The sequence below is a fragment of the Capricornis sumatraensis genome, chromosome 8 (genome assembly GCF_032405125.1).
Source record: "Capricornis sumatraensis isolate serow.1 chromosome 8, serow.2, whole genome shotgun sequence".
NCBI lineage: Eukaryota > Metazoa > Chordata > Mammalia > Artiodactyla > Bovidae > Capricornis > Capricornis sumatraensis.
Window position 1 is genome coordinate 83955906 of NC_091076.1, and position 26668 is coordinate 83982573.

Here is a 26668-nt window from a genome sequence, read left to right on the forward strand (position 1 = left end):
GATGCAGCTGAGGCGGCTGCAAACATCAGTCACCCCAGCACGGGGATGGGTACTGAGAGACGTCGCTGGGAATGTACATGTTGAGTTCTGGTGTATGGAGTAGGAGGTGCCTCTAAGACACTCATTTACACACGTTATCTTAATCACACAGGCATTCTGCAGGCTTTTAACCAAGGGTAAGTGTTAGCTACTCAGTCGTGCCCAACTCTTTGCAACCCCATGGACTGCAGCCCACCAGGCTCCTCTGTCCGTGGGATTTTCCAGGCAAGAATGTTGGAGTGGGTTGCCATTTCCTTCTCCAGGGGATCTTCCCGACCCAGGGATCGAACCCAGGTCTCCTGCACTGCAGGCAGATTCTTTACTGACTGAGCTACAAGGGAAGCCCTAACCAAGGGTAGAAGAGTGATTTCTCTGGTCCCACAGACCAAAGTTGAAATCCTGCCTGTTGAAATGACTCTTCACTAGCTCATAAGAATGACCAGGTTTTGTACATCAAGGAAATTGAGACCCCGAGAATTAAAGTAACTGGTCCAGGATCACATGGGAGAGCCCAAATTTGAACCTAGGTGTCCTGACCTCATCTTTCCTTAATCACTCAGCCTTCTTGATCAAATGCCATTCAGAGGTCGCTTCTAAGGGAAACTTCCCCTGACAGCTGCCCTGCCCTGCTCCAGGGCAGCTCGCCCTTTTGTGTAGAACTTTGTACACACTCACCTATTGGAATAGAGCTGGCCTGAGTTTTAGTGGAGGGGGCATTTGGCTGAAGAAGTTGATCATGCTGCCCTCCTCTCTTCCAGTGAAAAGCAAAGAGCAGGAGAAGACCCCAGATGTCAAGTCAGTCAAAGGTGAGTCAGCGCTTCGCAGTTATGAGCTCTTTAATCCTGTTGCATTCTCCCTTTTTGTTGGTCGTCTCTGCCTTCTTTTATAATTACTCATGATTGTGACTTATTTCCCTGTTAGTTGGTGTATCTTTCAACACCCAGCATATGCTAGGCTTTTACTGAGCATTCATTGGCTGTCCTGGTGATTCCAGGGAACCAGTGTCCTCCTTGCTAATCACACATTTCAGTGATTCCCTAAAAGCAATTGATTGACTTTATTTTAAAAAACTAAAAGCAGAAAATACTCTTTACTGAGCAGTCTGACCACTGACTTATAAAGCTTGGTTTTCTGAGGTTTATCTGGGGTCTGGATGCTTACTGTTTTCACTTTATTACTTTGAACGAATGGCCCTAATTTAAAATTTATTCAGAGTTCTTTATTGAAATCAATATATTGTCCTTATTTGTAGATAAGAGCCTGCTTTTTTTAAGACTGTCCTCTTGGCTGTAGTTTTGACTAATTTCATTATGTCAATGTACAAAAATTTTGGAATGGGAAAATTGTAATGAAAATTACATCCATGTCCATGGTATATAATTTTCATAGATGTAATTTATACAAATACTGTAGATTGATATTCTTTAGATTTTTCTTTTAAATGTTTGCATGTTGTGTGGCTAGCATTGAGTATTAACTCCACATGCTCAATTTGTGAGAGGGACACTGATTATAATTTAAGAGATTTGTAAGATTAGGGAATAAGTAGGGTACCTCACAGCCTTATTCTCTGCTTGTTTCTGATAATTTAAAGTCAGGTAGATTCCATGTGGGGTCAGTGCAATAAACCAAAACTTCTTAAAGACCTTTCATGAGAGTCTTCTGATATTTGTGTGGAATAAGTGGGATGAGTGGAATTTTAATTCAGCTGTAGCAATTAATTCATAGGGTTACTTTGACCATGTGAATTTGATGAGTTCCTCTTTATCCTGAAGTCAACAGAATATTAATATTTCTTTAGGCTACAAAAGAAAATATATTTTGTGAATTTTTAAGTGTGCTTTATCTTTAAGCAGCTTGAACTTTAATCAGATTTTATTAGATGGTGAAATTTTGTTACTCAGTTAAAAAGTAAAATAAGCATACTTATTTTGTTACTCAGTTAAAAAGTAAAAAGTAAACAGAATTGTGTTACTCAGTTAAAAAATAAAATAAGCAATACTGAAGGGTATTGTTCTAATTCTTTTGATAATCTAAAATTTTATTTTGGAATTTAATTTGTCACTTGCCAGCAAGCTAGGATTAAGAAATTGAAAAAGGTCCATATTTCGAGATGTTTGCTGCCTTTGGTACGCTGCTGCTGCTGCTGCTGCTAAGTCACTTCAGTTGTGTCCGACTCTGTGTGACCCCAGAGATGGCAGCCCACCAGGCTCCCCTGTCCCTGGGATTCTCCAGGCAAGAACACTGGAGTGGGTTGCCATTTCCTTCTCCAATGCGTGAAAGTGAAGTCGCTCAGTCGTGTTGGACTCTAGAGGTTCTCAAAGAGAACTTTCTCAGAGAAAGATCTCTCTTCTAAGTTCTACTTTTGGCACAGTATTTTGAGAGTTATATATAAGTAATAGGGAGTTTCTTTCCAATTTTCTGCTGCTTGGTTAATTGACCTTTTCCGTAAGAATTTTTTGTTGAGTGTATATGCTTACTCAAGAGAGGTGTTACAAAATCTAATTTTTTCAAGTTCCTTAAAGCCCTTTTAGGAGACAGTTTTAGACTATCAAATTGTGTTTAATTTTTAACAATTTTTTGAAAAATTATAGCTTCAATATCCGTACATTCCCCACAAAAAAGCACTAAAAATCATGCCTTGCTGGAGGCTGCGGGACCAAGTCATGTTGCAATCAATGCCATTTCTGCCAACATGGACTCCTTTTCAAGTAGCAGGACCGCAACACTTAAGAAACAGCCCAGCCACATGGAGGCGGCTCACTTTGGGGACCTGGGTGAGTGACTCTCAGTTTTTGTTAACTTCTAGGAGGAGGGATTTGAGTGTAAAGTGTGAAGTTCCTGCCAGAGGATACTGACCCATATTGCCTGGGGCTTTGAAAAAAAATGTTTAAACTGGACTAACAGCTAGTGTAATGGATGGCTCCGTATTGTCCTCCTGTAAATATAAAAAGCATGCCCAGTAGAATAATGGGCCATTTCCAGAAGAAGAAATACATTTGGCCACTGAATGGGTGAAAAGGATGCCTCACTGCACTAATACTCAGTGCAGTGCGAATTAAAATAATGAGTTTATGTTCTCCCAACACATTAGCAAGTATTTAAAGCTTGATAATTGGAATGTTAATATAGATGCAGAGAAATAGCCACTCCTATTTACACATAGCAGCTTGGATGAATCTCAAGGGAATTATATTGAGAGACAATATATATTGAGAGACTGTATATATTGAGAGACAGTATATTCAAGACAGTTCTTGAAATGACAAAATGATAGACATGAAGAACAGGTAGATGAGTATTGGCCAATGGTTAGGGCTGGCAGCTGGTTATGAAAGGCCTCACAAGGGGATCCTTGTGTCACTGGAGCTGTTCTGTCTTGATGTTTATACAAGTCTACTCACATGATAGAAGCACGGAGAACTAAATGTGCATACAGTGAGCACTGGTGAAACTGGGGAAGTCTGGATAAGACAGATGAATTGTGTCAGTGTCTTAGTGTGATCTTGATACCGCAGGGGAGCCTGGGCATGTGTATGTTAGTCGCTCAATCGTGTCCGAACTTTGTGACCCCACGGACTGCAGCCCGCCAGGCTCCTCTGTCCGTGGAATTCTCCAGGCAAGAATACTGGAGTGGGTTGCCATTTCCTTCTCCAAGACTGGGTAAAGGGTACTTAAAATTAAGTCTTTCAGAGGCTCAAGATTTCCTGAAGTTCATTAAGAGATGTTGACAACAATGGACTAGTTAACACTGAAGTCAGGACAGTCAGCAGGGGTGGTACATGAGGTGCTTCAGAAGAAACAACAAAGGGTGAAGAAAAGCCCTTTTGAAAAGCAGATGAGGCCCTCAGTTAATTTTATAAAAATGAGTCTCTCTGTGTCGTGCTGTGAAAGTTAATATTTTCTTAGTTTTTTCTTTCTTCTAATAATTAGCTTGTGTTTATAGTCATAACCTAAATTTAGTTAAATGTGAAATAAACTTTGTTTTATTAACTTTGGTTTAATTTTTCAAGATAAAATCCCAGATCTAACTATTCTGTTATAAATGAGGCTAAGAGTTCATAACATCTTTCTAGCTGTATCCACAATTTTTCTTCAGGATAAGGTCCTAGAAATAGAGTTACTGGATTGAAAATTACCCTGATGGCTAAGACTTTGCTGTCTGTTACTGAATCCTCCAAAAAGATTTTGTCATTTAACGTTTTTCATCATCTGTTTTGCTATGCCCTTGTTAGTTCTTGTTATTTTTTTTAAACCCATTTTTCAGTTTGATAGGCAAAAATGGTATGTATTAATTTGCTTTTCTGAGATTTTTAATGAGATTGAACTTTTAAAATATTTTTATTGGTCTGTCTTTCCTTTGGAACTGGTATTATAAGATTTATTTCCCTTAAGAATTTACATGATTTGAATTGCCATGAAAAGAGATACGAGGATTAATCGAGTAACAAAGACCCTTCTAATAATTTAAATAAGCTTTAGCGGGTTGTTATCTGTTATTGAACTGCTGACTCTTTTCTTCCTTTAGGCAGATCTTGTCTGGACTACCAGACTCAGGAGGCCAAATCAAGTCTTTCAAAGACCCTTGAGCAAGTCTTGCATGACACCGTGGTCCTCCCTTACTTCATTCAGTTCATGGAACTTCGGAGAATGGAGCATTTGGTTAAGTTTTGGTTGGAGGCTGAAAGTTTTCACTCCACAACTTGGTCCCGAATAAGAGCACACAGTCTGAACACGGTGAAGCAGAGCTCATTGGCTGAACCTGTCTCTCCATCTAAAAAGCCCGAAACCACAGCAGCTTTTGTAACTGAGTCTCTTAACAGGAGGTTGGAGGATTCTGGCTCAGCCCAGCTGGAAGGAATTGACTTAAATAATAGAACTAGCAACTCCCAGAACCACTTGCTTTCCCAGGAGAGTGATAGTGCCCATTTGCTCCACCTGGAGACAGCCAGGACAGGAACTCGTCGGGGCTCCCTGGAAACCCAGGAGTCCTCCAGGCTCACGGTAGCCAGTAGAAGTAGTCCATCTTCTCCACTGAAGGAATTATCAGGAAAATTAATGAAAAGTAAGTGTGTGGTGTTGTCTCTCTTTATCCTGTTTTTGTTTTTACAATCTATTTAGGGGCTTCCCTGGTGGTCCAGTGGCTAAGACTGCAGAAACCAAATGCAGGGGGCCTGGGTCCGATCCCTGGCTGAAGAGCTCAAGATCCCTCCCACATGCTACAATAAGATCTGTTGCAGCCAAATAGATAAAAATAAATATATTTTTAAAAATCTACTTACAAAGTGGAACTTCAATGGGGATTAAAAGGGTTAGAGTAATTTCTCCCAAATTTAGGAGTTTTAGAATAGGATTGTGTATGAAAAAAGAACAGAAGGGCCGACCCGCTAAGAAAAAGAAATGAGAATTAACAAATGAAGAAGGGTCCAGGGTCATCACAGATTTTGAAATCAAATCCTTATCCAGAAAGGCTAATGTCAACCTCAGTCTTAGTTTTCTTGCTCTTTTACTGAACTTTCAGGTAAAGTTATTTGTTAATTGACAGCAGGCAGCATTAATCAGGTTCTGTGTCAGGGGCTGTACTTGAATTTCACAGAGTAGTCACAGCAGCCCTGTGAGGTAGGCAGTCACCCCGTTTTACATGTGAGGAAGCCATGGCTTGGGAAGGTCGGGGAGCCTGCCAGGTCGTACACCAGGCAGGACCTGCACTTCAAGTCCTGGCGTCTGGACTGTGGCTCCTCTTTTCTTTTTTCTTCTCTATTAGCTTGAAAGCTACACACTTCATTTTCAGTTATCCTGGAATTCTGACTAGACAGTTCCAACCCATTGTCATCATCTCCTCTTTCATCTTCTCTTTTTTTTTTCCTGCTAAGCCTTTATTAAGGCAGTTTTTTTTTCTTTTCTTTTTTAAGGTTCACAGCAAAATTGAAGGGAAGCTACAGATATTTCCTATACACCCCTTTCCCCTGAACATGCATTCCTTTTTTTATTTTTCCTTGTGTGCTTTTTTTCTTTTTTTTCCTACTAAGCCTTTATTAAGGCAGGTTTTTTTTTTGTTTTTTTTTTAAGGTTCACAGCAAAATTGAAGGGAAGCTACAGGTATTTCCTATACACCCTTTGCCCCTGAACATGCATCGACTTCCCCATTATCAACATCCCCACCAGAGGGAAACACTTGTTACCACCAGTGAACTTACCTGGGGGTATCACAATTACTCAAAGTTTACTTTCGGGTTTACGCCTGGTGTTAACATGTTTTGTGAGTTTGGGGAAGTGTATAACCGTTTGTAACCATCATTGTGATACCAGGCAGAGCATTTTCACTGCCCTAAAAACCTGTGTGCTCTACCAGTTTATATACCCACTCATTTCACTCTGGCCACCACTAATCTTTTTCCTGTCTCCATAGTTTTGCATTTTCTGTAATGTCACATACTTAGAATCATGTAGTATGTAGCTTTTTCAGATTGGTGGTAACATCTTCAGATCTTTAAGTTAGTTGATTCTTAAAATGGATCTAAACTGCTCTTGAATCAGTCTTTTAAAGTGTTATTTTAATCTAAAAGTTAGCAAATTCTTCCATTTCTAGAAATATTTTTCTGAAGGGTTGCCTGGTCATTTTTTAGTTTCTTGTTCCTTTATCCCTCTGTCCTACTTTTGACCCCATTTTTTATTTATTTAAATTTATTAAACACGTAGTCAGTATCTCATAACCCCAGTGCCTATAGCTTTTGTGTATCTGATTCAGGGTTTGTTTCTGCAGGTTCACACTTCTGGTAGGCTGTGGTTTTAGTGGGTTTTGGCTGTGAATACATATGTCTTTGAATTTTATCTTTGGTGATTCTTCAGGGACTCTAATTAGATTAGGTTCTTTTTGAGTGTCTTTGCATTTGCTTTTGCCAGGCATCCAGGACCCACTTCATTGCTACCCTAGTATCACTGAAAACTAAGTTTCTATCTTGCAGGGGGAGGGGTGGGTGTCTAAGTTTCAGTCTTGGGGTGGGGGTGTGTCCCTGCCTCTTAGGGGGTGTGTGTGTGTGTCTGCCCTCTTAGGGGTGTGTGTGTGTCTGCCCTCGTGGGGGGGGGTGTGCGTGCACCCTCTAGGGCTGTGTGTGTGTGTGCCCTCTAGGGCTTTGTGTGTGTGTGTGTGTGTGTGTGTGTGTGTGTGTCTGCCCTCTTAGGGCCTCCTGCCCTCTTAACAGCCGTGTGTGTGTGTGTTTCAGGCCCTGCCTCTTAGGGCCTTCCGTGTGTGTGTGTCTGTGTGTGTCTCTGTGTGCCCTCTAGGGCTGTGTGTGTGTGTGTGTTTCAGGCCCTGCCTCTTAGGGCCTTCTGTGTGTGGGGGGTGGGGTGGGGGTGGGGGCCTTCTGTGTGTGTGTGTGTGTGTGTGTGTGTGTGTGTGTGTTTCAGGCCCTGCCTCTTAGGGCCTTCTGTGTGTGTGTGTGGGAGGGCCTTCTGTGTGTGTGTGTCTCTGCCCTCTAGGGCTGTGTGGGGGGGGGGCCTTCTGTGTGTGTGTGTGTGTGTTTCAGGCCCTGCCCTCTTAGGGCCTTGTGTCTCTGTGTGTCGCCTAGTCTTGGCCAGCTCTTTGAGACACCATGGACTGTATACTTTTAGGGCCTTCTGCCTGGTTTGGATCTAATTTCTACCCTGTTTGGGTCCCGGGCAGCTGCCCTTGAAAGTACAAGCCTCATGTCTCATGAGGGTTGTGGGCTTTCTCGGGTAAATGCCCTCTCTCTCTCGTGCTTTTGCCCATCTTGATTTGGACTGGCTCCTACAGTCCACAGTTCCTTATCTGCCGTCGAGAAATCCAGAAAGCTTTGCCTATCACAAGTTATTTTTTAAATGAACAGAAGTTGACCTGAAAGGGTATAAGCTTATTATAGCTCATAGTTGATATGAATAGCATCATGAACATGGTTGTCTCATATGCTGCTGGGGAATTAAAGTGGTATAGCTTTGTAGTGAGTCTTAAAATTGAGTAGTTTGAGTCCTCCAAGTTTGTTCTTTTTCAAAGTTGTTTTTTCTGTTCTAGGTTCTTATATATTTTATATAAATTTTAGAATAAGCTTGTCTATATCTACAAGAAACCCTGCTGAGATTTTAATTAATTAATTGGAGGGTAATTACAATATGGTTTGGTTTTGGCCATACATCAACATGAATCAGCCATGGGTGCACATATGTTCCCTTGTCCTGAACCCCCCTCCCACCCCACTCCCCACCCCATCCCTCTGGGTTGTCCCAGAGCACCGGCTTTGAGTGCTCTGCTTCATGTAGCAAACTGGCAGTGGTCATCTGTTTTACATATAGTGATAAACATGTTTCAATGCTATTCTCTCATAGCATCCCACCCTCGCCTTCTCCCACAGAGTCCAAAAGTCTGTTCCTTACATCTGTGTTTCTTTTGCTGCCTTGCATATAGGATCATCATTACCATCTTCCTAAATTCCATATATATGCATTAATATACTGTATTGGTGTTTCTCTTTAACTCACAATACGGTAAGATTAGATGTTAGCTACAGGGAAAAAACTGTAAAAAACACAAACATATGGAGGCTAAACAGCACGCTTCTGAATAACCAGCAGATCACAGAGGAAATCAAAATATGCATAGAAACAAATAAAAATGAAAGCACAACAACCCAAAACCTATGGGATTGAGTAAAAGCAGTGCTAAGAGGGAGGTTCATAACAATACAAGCCTGCCTTAAGAAACAAGAGAAGCATCAAATAAGCTACTTAACTTTACACCTGCTGAGATTTTTTTATTGGAATTGCATTCAACCTACAGGTCAGTTTGGAGAGAATTTACGTTCTTAACTGTATTGAGTCTTAAAACCCACAGATTGAATCTGCTCTATTTACCTACCTCTTTGGTCACTCTCTTTTGCGTTGTATGGTTTTCAGTGTACAGATCCTTAATGTTTTGTTATTCCCCCTTTTCTGGTACTATTGCAAATAGTATGTTTAAAAAGTTTTTGTTTCTGTAGTTTTTTTATTGCTAGTATATAGAAATATGATTGACTTTTATATGTTGACCTTCTGTTCTGTGGCCCTAATTTACTCATTATTTCTAGGAGCTTTTGTGTAGATTGCCTGAGATTCTTGTCTTCTCCCTGATCTTAGAAAGCACTCAGGCTTTCACCATAAAGTGTGAGGTTAGCTATGGGATTTTGTAAATGCCCTTTATCAGGTTGATGAAGCTCCCTTCTCTTAAAAGTTTACTGAGAGTTGTTTAAAAGATTACAGATAATTGTTTAAATCATGAATGGTGTTGAATTTTCTCAAATGTTTTTTCTGTGTCATCTAATATGACCATGTGGTTTTCCTTCTTTTGTCTGAGGGATTATATCGATTAAAAAAAAAAATACTGAATAAGCTTGCATTCCCAGAGTAAGCCTCATTTGCTTGTGGTGTATTAGTCTGTTTATGCTGCTCGACTTGATTTTCTAATATTTTGTCAAGCATTTTTGCACCTGTGTTTATGATGGACATTGGTCTATAGTCTTCTTACACTGCTTTTGTCCAGTTTTGGTATCAGTAATTCTGGCCATGTAAAATGAGTTGTCATTTCATGGAAAACAGCTGGCAGTGTTGTTCCCCAGTGATAAAATGTAAGTTTTCAAGTGAGACGTTGAATTTGAAGAACTTCCGTTCACTACCACATGCTTTGACAGCTTTAAGGAGTGTTCTGAAAAGATCATTGGTGATATTAATGCTGTGATTTCTTTTTTTATACTGTATGATGCAATTTATCAACATTTGTAAGATCTTCATAAGTTAGTGAACCAATATTTTTTAAAATACTTGAAAATATATGATACTATAAAAGCACTCATTAGTTAAAAACTCTTTAAACATATTACATAGACCAGTAGATTCTGATGTAACAGACTATAACCAGTTTATTAATTTGGTTTCTGATTCTACATTCTGATTAACTTTTAAGAAACTACCACTTTTCAAGTTTTGGATATAGTATCAAAGAAGAATGCTTCCCAGGTGGCGCAGTGGTAAAGAATCTGCCTGCCGATACAGGAGACACGGGTTCAATCCCTGAATCCAGAAGATCCTCTGAAGGAGGAAATGGCAACCTACCCAGTATTCTTGCCTGGAAAATCCCATGGACAGAAGAGCCTGGGGGGGGCATAGTCCTTGGGGTTATGACTGAGTACACACAAGGAGGATCAAAGAAGAATATAACCACAGTTACTTCGGAAAGCTCTCTGAGGCCAGATATTCTTGATATAAAGAAAACCATTTCTCTGTTCACACCAAAGCAGTGTCTGTCCAAAATCAAGCAGTTCTCCATTCTCATTGGATTGTAACCTAGTGTCCATTCTCACACTACCAGGAGTTAGTGCCGACCCTGCAAGTTAAAGGCTCAGTTCACAGCAGTGTCCCCCATTTCAGATGCCTGTCATGGGTCCCAGGTTGTCACCTGTACGTCAGATTCCCACTACCTCTTCCTCTTTTGTTAATTTGCTGTCAAGGCTCAAAGAACTTAGGGGAACACATTGTATATGTTTAGTGATGTAAAAGGATATTATAAAGGAGGAAAATGAGTTTCCAGATGAAGAGATCCATGGGGTGAAGTCCAGAAGGATCCCAAGTGCAGGAGCTTATGTCTCTGTGGGGTTGGGGCGATCTCCCCTCTGGCACATGGACACATTCATGTACCCAGAAGCTCTCTGAGCTGCTTCATTGAGGGTTTTTATGGTGTCATCACGTAAGCACGATTGATTAAATCATTAGGTGTTGGTGATTGGCTTGATGGTCCACAACCCCCTCCACCCTCCCTGGAGGTTGGGGAGTGGGGCTGGAGTTCTTGTTCCTTCTCTGGCAACCAGCTCCATCTCTGCACAAGTCACTTTGTGTCCATAAACTTTTCCTGTGGTTGAAAGAGCTTTATTATGATTAACAAATGATGTTCCTCTGGCCCCTACTGTAACTCAGGAAGCTGCAAGGGTTTTAGGAACTCTGTGCCAGGAACCAGGACAGAAATTGTACATACACACATGTATACACATAGGCTTCCCTTGTGGCTTGGATGGTAAAGCATCTGCCTACAATGCAGGAGACCCTGGATTGGGATGATCCCTGGAGAAAGAAGTAGCAACCCACTCCTCTATTCTTGCCTGGAGAATCCCATGGACAGAGGATCCTGGCAGGCTGCAGTCCATAAGGTCATGACTGTGCAACTAACACAACAACACACACACACACACACACACACAATAACATATATAATATACATACATTTCTTCTCATATCCTGATAGCACTATATATATTTGACCCAAATAAAAAAGCTCAACAGATTAAATGCCAAAGCAGATATGAGAATCTTAACAGTTTGCTATCAAGAAAACTAAGAGTTGCAAAAATATAAAACGGCACCCTCTTATTAATTTTTTAAGTTTGGGAAATAGTTATTTTTTTTTAATGGTGTTTATGTTAACTTTTAACAGATTTAATGTTGTTCATTTAAACTGGATAATTTTTTCTCATCTTAATTTTCAGTACGTTACTATCTATAGGTAAAACTCAGATAAATGGAAGCTCAGTAATTTTTAAGATTGCAAAGTCCCAAGACAGAAAGTTTGAGACTCACTGTTTTAACCTTCCAGGGTTGTTGAAGGTCAGATGAATGTATTCGTGAATGTGAAATTTGGTAAAATATTTTCAACATGCTGCTGCTAACTCGCTTCAGTCGTGTCCGACTCTGTGCGACCACATAGATGATGGCAGCCCACCAGGCTCCCCCATCCCTGGGATTCTCCAGGCAAGGACACTGGAGTGGGTTGCCATTTCCTTCTCCAGTGCATGAAAGTGAAAAGTGAAAGTGCAGTTGCTCAGTCATGTCCGACTCCTAGCGACCCCATGGACTGCAGCCTACCAGGCTCCCCGGTCCACGGGATTTGCCAGGCAAAAGTACTGGAGTGAGTTGTCATTGCCTTCTCCGATTTTCAGCATGGATTTGTAAATAACTTGAGCCCCCTCTGTGTAAATCCTTCAGGTTCCAACTTTGGAGAGGAGATATGGAACGAGGGTGTGTGAGAATAAGTATTTGCTGTTTCTCATGAGCTTGTTAACTGCGGGAAGAGCAGGGGGCTTCCTCATAACTCCTCTGCTCCACCAACCAAAGGATGTAAAAGCAACTTTGTGACAGAGGCTTGTTTTGTCCTAAGTTTATTTACTTGTGTATTTGTGTGTATGCTTGGGTCCACAGCAAAGCCTTGCTGTTGGTAAATATGTTCCATTACTGGTACAAGTTGCTTTTTGGTTTTGAAATTGTCGCTGTCTTCCCTTGCAGGTATAGAGCAAGATGCAGTGAATACTTTTACCAAATACATATCTCCAGATGCTGCTAAACCGATACCAATTACAGAAGCAATGAGAAATGACATCATAGGTAAGCAGTGCTTGAAGCTATGGCCAAAAAAAAAAAAGCCTGTTTTTGGTTATTGAGAGAATTTTTCATGAATATGAAATTCAGCATCTCCCTTCCATGTCTTGTTTTCAGTGTACATTATTGTCTGACTGTTGCTCACTTAAAAAGTTTCCCTCTTATTCATTATTATTAGTTTTTTATTTGAAAAATAGTAGCATATGTTTGCTTGAGTACTTACTGTGTCCCAGACAATATTCTAAGCACTTCCCCTGGACAAACTCATATAATCTTCTAAAGAACCTTTTAGCATAAATAGTTATAATAAGTGAGGAAGCACAGAGAAGGTAACAGCTGCCAGTGCACACCTGCTGTCTATAACATTTGTGCTTGATAAGGCTCAGGCATGGCAGAGTTAGGCTTTGAAACCAGACCCTACCTGGTAGGCTATTTGGCAGTGTTTTTCAGGCTACAGATTAGGACCAGTCTCCTCTTAGGTCTTCACCACCACCACCCCCACTTCCAAAAAAAGACTAGAAAAATCAAAGTGCTTCACAGTAGTAAAGGCAAACAAATAGCACTTCTGAAAATTGTTTCTTTTTTCCATCGTGCATAGGTATATAAATTTTTCTGTCGGTCGTAATTTTTAAAATGTTTGAAAGCTTTTACTTTGTTGTATCAGAAAGACCTCAAGTATGCCTATAGTCACAGATAAAAGTGGTTCATTATACATTGAATAGATATTTATTATATTCCTATTAAGTCTTAGTACTCAGTTTTGAGTTTTTGATCACAAAAATTAAGTGTTTTGATTTATGAAGTATAGCCTATTATTCCTCTTCTAGCAGGTTCTTTCCAGCGTGGGGCTCTTTGGGTCTTTACTCATTATTTGGGGACAGCAGATCCCCTCCCCGGTCTCAGCTAAGCTTCTTCAGTCAGTCACCACACTCCCAGTGCACACCTGTCTGCGTCAGGCTGACAGGTGCTGCCCATGTGTTTCCCTTTTCCTCTCCCACACAGACGTCTGTAACACATGGGCCTTCTGCCTGTTGGTGGCTTGTCCCCATCTGCTTCTATTTTGGAATTTTCAACCAGTTTCATTCCAAGTGTCGTGGAATTTTGGGGTTTTCTATGTCATTCCTCTCTTTCTATGTGAAAATTTGTTGCTGCCATCTTCTAGACTTCCCAAGACCACCTGTGCCTAATGACAACTGTTAGGTGTCTGAACAGATTAGAATATGCCTATGTTGGAAATCGTTCGCCAGCAGTTCTTTAGGTGTTTGTACCAGTTGATAACTAACCTGTCTGGGGTAGCTGAGAAAAGGAGAGAGCTTTTGATAAAGAGAAAATTCTTTTTCATAAATCTGTAGTTCCTTAGGTTACCATCCTAGAAATAGAATTGCTGATTGAAAGGGTACATTCATATTTTAAGGGATGGGGATATGTTTATTTTTTAAGCTTGTGCTAGAAACTGCCAGTTTATATGCCCACTAGCACAAGGGTCAGTTTGCCCATGCCCATGCTCAAGTGTGTGTATCATTAAACAATTAAGCATATGGATTGTTAAAACAATTTTGTGCCAGTTTACTAGACAAAAGGTGATATGCTTGATTATTGTAATCCATTATTATATTTCCATGGTTACTAGCGAGCATGCATATGTTTTTAAATTGGCCATTTTATATTTGTCCTTCAGTGAATTTTCTTTTCCTTTCCCTTGTTCATTTTTCTTTTGAGACTTTCTTGTTAGTTTGTAAGAGCTCTTGATACATGAATGAAAATAATCTATCATTCTTAAACTGTCTTATATGCTGCAAATCTTTTCCCTTAGTCTGCCCTTTTGTTTTGTTTTGGGAGTGTTTTAATTTATAGAAATTAATTTCATATTGAATCTTTTGATTTTTGCTTTTGCATATATGCTTAGAAAGACTTTTCCTACCTCATGATCAGCTGTTTACCTGTATTTTCTTTTAATTGCATTAAAATCTGCTAATCCTGATGCCTTTACAGTTATTGCCTGCTTTGATTTGCAGATGTATATAGTTTGGATTTAGAGAAAAAGTTATTTACCATTTCTTTTACAGCAAAGATTTGTGGAGAAGACGGGCAGGTGGATCCCAACTGTTTCGTTTCTGCACAGTCCATAGTCTTCAGTGCAATGGAGCACGAGTACGTCGGTTTCACACTCCCACATTCTGTGGTCTTGGGAATTTCGGTTCAGTCTCGGGAAAAAGCCAAGTTATCTTTGAGGGTTTAAATACTTTGAATGTTTACAGGATCTTATAGGCATCCTCTCAAACTATCTTGGGCAATGGTTTCTTTTAAATACAAATTATATTAATCCTAGTAAAAGTAAAACAGATTGGTATTTTTAATGTTGATATTTCTTAAGTTAAAAGAATTTGTTTTTAATTCTGAAGTCACTGGGGGAGATTGTGACTGTAGTGTGATATACTTTATCTGCTTAAACAACACGTGTCTTCAGGTGGATATCCTGATCGTTAGTACATGCTATAAGCTTAATGGATGCTGTAGCACTAAATCCACATGCCCTCAAAAAAATCTCCGTATTCATTCTTTCATTTAACATTTATGGAAAGGGTGCTGTGCATGATAAGCTATAGTAGCTGCTGAAGGAGATTACAGCCTGAGAGTAACAGGGCGTGTTGCTTGGTTACTGCAGTAGGAGGTAGCATGTGTTCGATGCTAGAGGGGAGCTGCAAGCCAGTAAGAGAGGGGAGAGGTTGCTGCAGGGAGAGGAGTCAGGGAGACATCGTGGGAAGGGAGGGTGTGCTGACCCAGGCTGTGAGGCACAGCGGGCACAGCGTGGAAAGAGTGTGTGCTTCCCAGCAGAGCTCTTTCCTTGGTCGGTCCCTCAAATTTTACCTTTTTGTCCACATGCAGGCACTTTAGTGAGTTTCTACGAAGTCACCATTTCTGTAAATACCAGATTGAAGTGCTGACCAGTGGAACTGTTTACCTGGCTGACATTCTCTTCTGTGAGTCAGCCCTCTTTTATTTCTCAGAGGTAAATTCTGCATTTCCTTTCACACTCTGTTAGATTCCAGCCTCTAAGCTGTAAATGCTGGGGCCCTGCCTGTGGAAAATAACATAGAGGAGACAAGTCATTTGTAAACACATCAATTGGGTTTAAATACCTCGATTACTGTGTTGTATCTAATGGCGAGATTACTTGAATGGCATTAAAGAGAACTTGAAAATTCAGTGTAAAATAGCTCTATAATTTTGAAAAACCTAATTAAACTGCTTATAAGAGAATGCAGATTTTTAACTATTTAGAGCTGTTTTAAAACCACAGAATTTGATTCTTGATTTCAATGTATAAATGTTTGCAGACTAGACTTAAGAAGAGAGAAGGGAAAGTAGTGAATTTTTTCCTGCTGTGTCATCATTTTTCTTTAGCCATGTGATAGGATTACCCAGCGAAGCATTTGCAAGGAGCAGTGAGTAAACTCATCTCCTTGAGGCATGCAGTTTAGTGTGATGGGGTGTGTTAGGCTTCAGCTAATGAAATTGTTGCAAAGCAAGTGACTTTGAAGTCTGGGTAGAGGGTTCCTAGTCTCACAGAGTGGTCACTTAGACCCACACCTGCATCCTACCTCCTCACCAGGGTACAGTTACTTAGCTGATTCGAGTTTTCACCCCCTCTCTTTACCTTAAGTTTAATTGAGCATTTGTTCAGGTTGCTGTGGCTGCATGGAATGGTGGAAATCATCAGGTGTTCGAGATTGGGTCCAGTTGGTTTATTCTTTGTATGCTTGACAGCAAGGAACCACTAATCCACCTTTAATTTTAACTCCCGTTCACTGAAGTTTGCTTTCAGCTCTGTGGTGGTAGGGTTTCTGTTGTTGCTTAGAGGTGTTTGTTTGTTTTGATTGGGGGGGGTTGTTTGTTGGTTTGGTTTGTTTTTTTCCCTCCTAAAACAGTATTTTAATATTTTTTCAATCTCAAATGACTGTAAGTTGCTGACTGGCATTAATTGAGCAAGTGGATCTCTTTGGGGAGTGGGTGGTTTTGCGGGGATTTCTTCTCTCAATGTCCTATATTTCAATAGTTGATGCTTATATATATAGATGAGAGATGGTGAGAGAAATTTGTTTACAGATTTTCAGTCTGATTTTCCTCTTTTGTATGTTTACTTCCCAGTACATGGAGAAAGAGGATGCAGTGAATATCCTACAGTTCTGGTTGGCAGCAGACAACTTCCAGTCTCAGCTCGCTGCCAAAAAAGGGCAGTACGACGGACAGGAGGCGCAAAATGACGCCATGATCTTATACGACAAGTGAGTCTAGTTGGTGGAGGACTTTGGCACTTAGCAGATACTGAGCATTTGATGTGCTCTTGGGTACTAAAGGTGGGTCACCTGGGTCTCTGGCATCAGGGGGCTTGCAGGGAGCCACGGAGGAGCTGCTCACTGGTGTGTGCAGAGTAGGGGTTCCTAGAACATCAGTTGCCAGTGGGAATGCAGCGGGTGTTGGGGGCGTGCAGGTCAGTGATGGTGGAGGTCGCCGAGGGCTTCACAGAAGGAAGATGTGATGGGATCCCAAAGAGGGAGTTGGATTCTGTCGCCGAAGAAGGTGGGAAAGAATGTTCTTGGAGGAGGCACCGGCATGAGCAGACTCAGTGGTGCTTTGGGTGATTGAAAACTTGGGTTGGGACATGAAAGAAGATGAAACCAACGGGAATATATTGCAGAGGGCTCAGTGGCTCCTCAGCCAGACTGACCGCTTAGCAGGGAGCAGTTTTTCATTAGCTTTCTTGGAAGATGAGATGGCAGCACAGTCTGACAGGGAATGGAACTGGAAACTGTTCGCTCCTCATTTTCATCCAACTTTTCTCCTTCTGTGAAGAAAAGCAGTGTGATGTTTGTATCCACAAGCACTTGCTAAGAAGACAGCTTGAGGGTAAAGAAAAAAATCAGCGGGACCTTAGGGCTGGCAGAGGCTGAGAGCATCTGGGTCAGGGGTTTCCGCTTGCCCGGCATGCTCACGCTCCTGTCAGTGCACGTGCCACCTAGGAACTTGTCAAAACTAGGTTTCCTGCCCTCTGGTGGAAGACATTCTGACTCGGTGGGTTTGAGGTATGACCCAGGAATCTTCCTCTGTAAAAACGTGGTGATCCTGATGAATACCCAGGAGAAGATCTGGTCTGACTTTCCCAATTTGCTGATGAGAACACCAGGGCCCACACAGGTGGTGAATTTCTCAAAGTCACAGGGCAGATTAGTGGCAGGACTTGGATGTGGTTCTAATGTTTGTCCAGTGTTTATTTTAGTATATTTGTGGGAAAATATTGTACAGGAAACATTGTTATATGGACATTAACATGGCAGATGTGTACATTTAGAAATTCGGGATAGTTCCCTCGTAATCCAGTGGTTAGAATTCCGTGCTTTCAAGGATTGAATCTGGGGCCTAGGTTCAAGCCCAGGTCTAAGAACTAAGACCCTGCAAGCCACATAGTGTGGCCCAAAAAAATTTTTTTTGGTATGTGTTGCCCCACAATTCAAAGCATAGAGGAATAATTGCCAACTTACTTGTTGCAAGGTGGGAGGAAGCTCACTTTTTGTTAAGAAAATACTGATAACAAGAAAGTGGGGTTTTCTGTGCTGGAACAGAAGAGTGGCAGCAGTGAGGACCTGGCGAAGCTCAGTGCACCCCTCGCGGGGATGCCGTCTGCCCTGGGTCCCGTGTCCAAACGGGGAGCTGCCTTCACATGAAGACGCCCACCAGCACTATTGTTTTATCAGGTCATTGTGCCAAATTTGACTTTACCCATTCCTACTCTTTCGCTTTTCTATTTTTTCCTAATATCATGTTTCATTCGCTTTTCTGTATGTGCGTTGTGAAGAGGAGCTGGAAGCTGCAGAATGCTCAGAGGTTGTGGGAGAAAAGGTAGCTGCAGGGCTGCCCTCCACCCAGCTCCGTAGGCCTTGGTCTGCACGAGCCTCATAGGAGGCTCTCGAGTCGGTGCCAGAAGGCGCTGTGATTGCTGGGATATGGGTTGACTTTGGCCGTCTTTCTGCTGTAGGTACTTTTCCCTCCAGGCCACACACCCTCTTGGATTTGACGATGTTGTGCGACTGGAAATTGAATCCAACATCTGCCGGGAAGGTGGGCCACTCCCTAACTGTTTCACAACTCCATTACGTCAGGCCTGGACAACCATGGAGAAGGTAACCAAAACCCCAGAAGTGTTAAACTGTAGGAAGTTTTTCCTGGTGTAAGTCAGAAAATGAAATGTGGAGGAAAGCAAACACAACAGTGGACAACTGAAACAGTGCAATGTTGATTAAGAGCAAAGGCTTTGAGTCTGGCTTGGTGTGTATTAATCTCAACCCTATAGGCCGAGGGACCCAGGCAGCTCCCAAAGTCCTTCAATGCCATTTTCCTCCTCTCTGAGGTGGGGCTTATACAGGTACTTAACCTCAGAAGTGTTTTGAGGATGAAAGTGAGGTAAGACGTGTAGAGTGCTTACTAGTAACATAGCCCCTGACACATCGTAAGCGTTAAAGAATGTTAACTGCTGTTATTACTGTTGCTGTTATTATTGCTTTTAGATAACTGATAGTTCTGAGCAAAGTTAGCTTAGGGGTGATCCAAATTTTTCACCAAACCCTCTAACAGGGTTGGAACAGTTAGTTTTTTGTATCATTGTCACTTACAAGGTAAGTGCTAATAGCTGCTTATTATTGATAAAGAGTTGGAACTTGTGCCTCAGTTATTCTCTGGTGAACTAGAGCAGTTTTAACTGGGCATGGCACAGAGCCCAGGATAAGCCCATGAGGTGGTTCCTCTCCTGTATGGCTCGTGCATCAGGTGGAAAGGGGTTAATTACACTGCTCCATGACCACCCCTCAAACCTGCATGTCAGGAGTGTGGCAGGGAGCTGCTGGGAAACTGGATAGCTCTTGTCCAGGGCTGATCATTTTTTCATGATTAGATAAACATTGTCTAATCTTAGAGGGAAAGTTCAAGATCTATACCATACAAAGAAGGTAAACTTTCTGGTTAATAAAAGAGAAAAATAGAATATCAGAGTATAGTACTATCAAGTAGGTAAATGGGGAGAAGAATGTGTGCCTCCTTCACTAATACTTTGAGTATTTCTGTGCTGGATGTTGTTGTGACAGGGGTAAACAGAAGAAAAAACATGGTTTCTACCCTTCTGCAGCTCTGTCTAGGAGGAAGGCGTATGTGAAACACAGACATCAGTATTTATAGTTGTGCTGAATACTGTAAAGGAAAAGTTGAGAATAGGAAATCCCAGTAATAATAATGGGAGCTTAGGGTCATTAATAATTTTTAAATGCAAACGAAAACATCTGTGTACATTAGATGTTTATTTAACGGTGATTTGAAAAAACGGATGCCAGTGTTGGAAAGCCTGTGTCAGAATAGACGCCTTGATAATACTGCTAGTGATTATCCTTATGATTTATCAAAGCTGAAGTCTTCATGAGTTGAACTCAGTAGTCACACTCCTGGTAATTTATTTTAAAGAAATCAGTCCAGAAGTCAAAATCAACATATACACGAAGACTTCAGTATTTATAACAAACCAGAAAAGCCTAGTTTCAAATTACATTCGCTCCCTGGTCACTAAGAAGTCCAGATTCAGTACTTTCATGGCTAGTTTTCCGGGGGGAGCCTATAAATTGTACATGTTGTAGTTTTAGTTATAGTGTAAACTGTGTACAAAGGGATAATACTTGGAGTACAACAAGACGCAAGATCAGGAGTGGTGACTGGTAGCATTAACAAAGTATCTTCTCTTTCAGGTCTTTTTGCCTGGCTTTTTGTCCAGCAATCTGTATTATAAATACTTGAACGATCTCATCCACTCAGTTCGAGGAGACGAGTTCCTGGGGGGGAGTGTCTCGCTGACGGCTCCAGGCTCTATGGGTCCTCCTGACGACTCCCACCCTGGGGCTGCCGACAGCTCCACCTCTCAGGTAGTGACCCGTGTGCCCAGCCATTAGGATCCTTTCACTCAGATCCTAGCATCAGACCCCGTTTATACGCTTTAGGTTGTGGAAGAAACAAGGAAAGATAAAATTAGCCTACTTACTAGATATCCTAACCAAAATCTTTCTGATGATTGACAAACCCGAATTAACTTTTTGGCCAACCCAGTAGAATGCTGTTTTTGTTTAGACACAAAGGTCTAGCTAGGTGCTAACCATAAAAAGTACTTTTACATTTTTGGTTGAAGTATAATAATATGTTACAGAAAAGTCTACATTTAATAATCATGTAGAGGTCGAAGAATTTAGATAAGCAAACCTAACCCACGTGACCAGCATCTAGGTCAAGAAAGAGAACACCTTACCAGGTTGTCAGACACTCTTGTCCCCTTCCTGCCACTGTCCTCCTCTTTTCTTTCTTTTTTCTGTACAACCTTATTGAGGTATACTTCACATACCTACAGTTTATCCATTTACACTGTATAATTCAGTGGTTTTGTAGTACATTTATAGCGTTGCTTAACTCTCACCACAATCTGTTATAGAACATTTTTTCACCCAAGAAAGGAGGCCTGTACCCTTTAACTCTCACCCTCCAAGTCCTCGTTCCTCCAGCCCTACGTGACTGCTAGTTGACTTTCTGTCTCTATAGATTTGCCTGTTCCAGATGTCTCATACAAGTGGAACCTTGTGATATGTTGTCTGTGTGACTGGTTTCTTTTTTCAAGGTTCATCTGTGTTTTTAGCATGTATTAGAACTTTGTTCTTCTTATGGCCAAGTGACATTCCATCATATAGACACACCACATTTTGTTCACTCCTCAGCTTGTGGACGTCGGGGTTATTGTTTTGGCTGTTACAAATCACGCTGCTGTACAGTTTTTGTGTGGATGTATATTTTCATTTCTCTGGTGTACATACCTAGGAGTAGGATGGCTGGGTCAAATGATGACTGTTTAACTCAGTCTTGATTACTGTTCCTTTGTAATAAGTTTTGAAATCAGGAGTAGAGTCCTCCAACTTAGTTCTTCTTTCTCAAGATTGTTTTGATGGTTTGAGATCTCTTGCAATTCCGTATGAATTTTAGGATTAGCTTGTCAATGTCTACGAAGCAGCTAGTCAGGATTCTGATAGGGAAGGAGGACTTTAACTCCACAGATCAATTTGGTGAGGATTGCCATCTTATATTTTGTTGTTTTCAAGTATAGTTCTGTGTTTCTTGTCTTAAATTTATTTCTAGGATGTTTTATTTTTCTTAATGCTTTTATATATGTAATTGTTTTCTCAATCTCATATTCAGCTTGTTCATTGTGTTTAGAAATGCAATTTTTTTATTGAGGAAAAACTCCTTTAGCATGAATTTAACCATTATAAAGTATATGGCTCTGTGACATCAGTATATTTGCAGTCTTGTGTTGCCATCACCACGACTTGCTCATCATATCAGATGGAAACCTTGTGTCCAGTAAATGGCCACCCCTCATGCCCACCTGTTTTCTTCTGAGAGTTTTGGGCCTTTGATCCATTTTGAGTTCGTTTTATATATTATGTGAAGTAGGATTCAACTTTATTCTTTTGAATGTGAATATCTAGTTGTCCCAGCACTGTTTATTGAAAAAACTCCTCTTTCACCATTGAATGGTCCTGGCACCCTTGTTGAAAATCATTTGACCTTAGGCACATGACTAAACAACAAACAACAAAAATATGGGTTTACTCCCGGACTCTGGGCTCAACTCCATCATCTGTGTCTATACGTAGACTGTGCTGCGTTGTTGTGATTACTACGGTTTATAGGTTTTGAAAGCTTCCAAATCAGGAACTGTGTGTGTGTGTCCCCTCTGACTTTGCATTTTTTCCATTTGCAAGATTGATTTGGCTGTTCTGGTTCCTTGTAGTTTCATGTGAATTTTAGGATCAGCTTTAACATTTTGGTCAGAATTACATTGAATCTGTGAAGGTTCCTTTAGGAAGTGTTGCCATCTTCACAGTATTGAGTCTTACAGTCCATGAACATGGAATACCATTCCATTTATTTATGCCATCTTTTATTTCTTTCAGCAGTGTTTCGTAGTTTTAAGTGTACACTTTTTACACCTCCTTGAGTCAGGTTATTCCTACATAGTTTATTGTCTTTGATGCTGTTAGAAATTGTTTCCTTAATTTATTTTTCTGATTCTTCACCACATGTGTAGAAATATTACTGCTTTGTGTGTGTTTATCTTGTACCTTCAACTTTACTAAATTCATTTGTTAGCTCTAAATAGTTTTCTTATGGATTCTTTAGGGTTTTCTATCTTAAGATCATGTCATCTGCAAATAGAAATAGTTTTATTTCTTATCAATTTTGGATGTCTTTTATTCCTTTTCTTACCTAACTGCTCTGGCTAGAAATTGCAGTACAGTGTTGAACAGAAGTGGTGACAATGAGCATCTTTGCTGTAGAGTGTTCTCTAAGTGTTTGGTCAGTTACTTTATATATTTCTTTTTAATTTAACCTGTGTTTTAGTCATTGATGTTAAAGGTATTCCTATCTGTTGTTACTTTTAACAATGCTGCAACAAATAATCTTGTGTATAAGTCATTTTGTATAAATTATTTATGATTGAATTTTAGAAGTGGAGTCACTGGGTCAACCCATGCCTCTATTTCATAGAAGTACCAATTCTGACTTGTTTTCTTTGTGGGTATGAGGAGTGGGAGGTAAAATACTATTCATCTTAGCAAGTTTCCTCCATCTTCTGTTTTGTCACATGGCCACACTAAGAATCAAAAGCGTTCATGCTGATCCTGTGAAAGTTGGGCTTTACATTTATCAGCCAAGATACATCTGCAAGGAAGAAGGGAGTTTTACACAGTTGGGAACATAAGCTCAGTTGCTGGAACTCGATTCCTTAGGGAGAGCACATGTGGCCTATGGGTGCACGTGTCATGTGTGTCAGTATTGGGCTTCCCTCCTGCACTTACGTTTGAGTCTCAGGATCATTGCTTTTAAGCATCTCATTTGTGACGGGGTTGAGTGGAAAGTGTGTGTGTTTCAAACACTGAAGATTTTGTATAGATCTATCATTCCAAACCCAGGACTGACTGGACTCCTGAATAACATACACTAATTTCACAATTTCTATTGTAGTCCAGTGTGAAAAAAGCCAGTGTTAAGATTCTGAAAAATTTTGATGAAGCGATAATTGTGGACGCTGCAAGTCTGGATCCAGAATCTTTGTATCAGCGGACATATGCAGGGTAAGCTTCTTTTTAAAAAAATTTTTTAATTTAAAATGTAAAAATTGTTTCCACTGTCTCATCTATGCCCTTCCCTTTTACATGTAGTGCAGTAGAGTGCGATTGAGGGCGAAGGCTCAGGAGTGACTTCCTGGGTTTAATCTTGGCTCAACTGCTGATGGCAACCTGCCTAACGCTCTCCAGTTTTTCATCCGTGAAACAAGAATGAGTCCTGCTTCGTTGGGTTGGTGAGGGGGTTAAATGAGACAGTACGTGAAAAGCATTGAAAACGTTGCCTGATAGCAGTGAGCGCTCAGTGGATTCCATTGCCATCCGTATTCCTCCGCTGCGTATGACACTGATGCATGTCATGTTTACATGATGTGTGCTAGGCTGTCTTGTCCGCGTTTCATTTGATTCATATGTTAGCTATTTTGAAGTCTCTGTTTTAAACTACGAAGATGCTGAAGCATTCATCATGGACTATATAACTAGTACCGTTGGCTGTCGGTAACTGCAGGGGATTGCAGGATCCCCTCAGGTACCAGAATCTGAGGATGCTCGAGTGCCTTGTATCAAATGGCCTGGTATTTTAAACCTGTATAAATCATCTCTTGATTACTTATAATATCTAACAGAATGTCAGTGCTGTTTTTCAGTTAGTCGTTGATTGAGTCTATAGATCTGGAGCCTGCAGATATGGGGAACCAGCTGTATTTGGGGAAATGGAATAGAATGATTGCAGTTAAGTTGGTTGTTTATTTTATCCTGAAACAGAAAGGCAGTGATACAGCACTTCTCAATCTTTACCACAGATCAAATCATAATATCACTTCCTCTTCCCTGAAGATGGCTTGAAAACACAGAAACCTGTGTAAAGGCATGCATGACTACCCCACCCGAGTCCTGGCAGTACCATGAAAGGGGATTTCAGCATGCTTAATTGCTTTTACCAGAAAGTAAAGTGATATCTGGGAGACCAAGGAGTCCAGAAAATACTTTGAAGTAAATAGAAGGTTATTTTGGCTACTCAGTCTTTAGCTGCGTCAGTATTATAGTAATCTGTATTTCTTCTTTCAGGAGATGGTAGACAATAATGCTAAATGAGTTGATTCCCAAAGATGCTATTTATTCTTAAGGAGTGATTGGTTCATTTATTTCAGACCTTAAGAAAGACTGTCAATTGCAAGATGTTTAATTTCTATAGTTTTTCTTGTATGTAAAATAAATACATGCTAATTTATAAAATTTAAATTTGTAAATTAAATATATGTATGCCGCTGCTGCTGCTAAGTTGCTTCAGTCGTGTCCGACTCTGTGTGACCCCATAGACGGAAGCCCACCAGGCTCCCCCGTCCCTGGGATTCTCCAGGCAAGAACACTGGAGTGGGTTGCCATTTCCTTCTCCAATGCGTGAAAGTGTAAAGTGAAAGGGAAGTCGCTCAGTCGTGTCCAACTCTTAGCAACCCCATGGACTGTAGCCCACCAGGCTCCTCCATCCATGGGATTTTCCAGGCAAGAGTACTGGAGTGGGGTGCCATTGCCTTCTCGTGTGAGTGAAATAATGATTTTTTTCCTCTATCTTTAGAGATAGATTTTAGTGTTTGTTTTAGTTTAGTGGTTCTAGCATCTTCCTGAAAGTTTTCTAAAGGCAAACAAATCTGTAGCAGTTGGTGTATTGGCACCCATATATTAACTGACTTATTAGGAAGGCTGTTTCTAGAATAAAATCCGCTTTACCTGAGGTGAAATAATATATAGGCATTACAAAATTTTCTTCTTTTAAATAAGTTTAACTAATACAAATATATTGATCTCTTCTTCCAAAAATGAAATTTACAAATAAGGCTACTGTGCCCTTTGATTACAAACCAGTGCCTGTTTTCTCCCCTTCCTTCTCAGGATAATTACTGTTACGTTATGGTGTATATTTTTGTTGGCTTATGTTTATGTGATTGAAATTACACTCCATTCTGTCTTGTGCTTTCATTCATAGTGAGTTTGGAGATTTTTCTTTGTTAGTCTACACATATTTACCTCATCTTAACTGTGTTGTGCTATTCCATAAATAATGTTAATTATAGCTCATAACTGTTGCTAAGTATTTCACAGTGTGTTATGTTACTATTTGGCATTGATGGTTATTGGTATTAATGGGTTATTGATGTTAACTGGGTTTTGGTATTAATGGGTTAGAGAAAGTTTGCTTTTTGTGGGGGACAATTCTTTTTGAGATAAGTCCCATTCTGAGTAAAATAGATAGGTATAAATTGTATTTCTCATTTTCTAGATCTAGATAAGATGCTTAAATTCAATTTTTTTTTCTTAATTTCAAATAGATTGTTAGACTTGTGTTCTTTTCACACCATATGTGTTCTTTATTTAGGAAGATGACGTTTGGAAGAGTTAGTGACTTGGGTCAGTTCATCCGAGAATCTGAGCCTGAACCTGACGTAAAGAAATCCAAAGGTTTGTGGTGTTTTTATACATTGTATCACGCCTTTACTCGCATTAGTCATTGCCTGTAAGTGAAGGGTTGTTGAAGATTTAAACTGTTTATTTTACAAAATAGCTATCATGTCTTTAACCTTGTGTTTATAGTCAGGAGTGAGTCCAAGGGCTTGGTGTAATCACGTCTCCACACAGTCTCTATCTCTGAATCAGAAGTTACTGAACTTGCTTTCCCATTACAGAAGGCACATCTGCATGAAACAATGGCTCAGAATACCATGCTGACAGCAGTTGTTTGCAGTTCAGCTCTGCTTCCTCTCCTTTCCTCTCCTTGCTGAGGGCAGCTGCAGAGAGTGTTTGTCATTTGCCAACCTGTAGTTATATTTTGGATTTTTTTTTTTTTTAATTTTAAAATCTTTAATTCTTACATGTGTTCCCAAACATGAAACCCCCTCCCACCTCCCTCCCCATAACATCTCTGTGGGTCATCCCCATGCACCAGCCCCAAGCATGCTGTATCCTGCGTCAGACATATTTTGGATTTTAAAGCTCTGATGATAGAGCACAGAAGGAAGGGC

At 40.5% G+C, this 26668-nt stretch overlaps 1 protein-coding gene across 3 annotated transcripts in view; it reads left to right on the forward strand.

Annotated features, from left to right (window-relative positions):
* AKAP10 (A-kinase anchoring protein 10) overlaps nucleotides 1-26668 on the forward strand; it is a 41201-nt gene that overhangs the window by 7476 nt on the left and 7057 nt on the right. For 2 of the 3 annotated variants that reach the window (XM_068977183.1, XM_068977182.1), the window contains exons 2-12: nucleotides 798-845; nucleotides 2634-2816; nucleotides 4568-5104; nucleotides 12355-12453; nucleotides 14514-14598; nucleotides 15334-15457; nucleotides 16597-16733; nucleotides 18482-18626; nucleotides 20232-20405; nucleotides 23551-23660; nucleotides 26026-26108. In XM_068977183.1, coding sequence (XP_068833284.1) covers nucleotides 798-845; nucleotides 2634-2816; nucleotides 4568-5104; nucleotides 12355-12453; nucleotides 14514-14598; nucleotides 15334-15457; nucleotides 16597-16733; nucleotides 18482-18626; nucleotides 20232-20405; nucleotides 23551-23660; nucleotides 26026-26108 — 1725 coding nt within the window. The remainder of the gene's footprint in view (nucleotides 1-797; nucleotides 846-2633; nucleotides 2817-4567; nucleotides 5105-12354; nucleotides 12454-14513; nucleotides 14599-15333; nucleotides 15458-16596; nucleotides 16734-18481; nucleotides 18627-20231; nucleotides 20406-23550; nucleotides 23661-26025; nucleotides 26109-26668) is intronic. The other variant, XM_068977184.1, reaches the window with a different exon arrangement.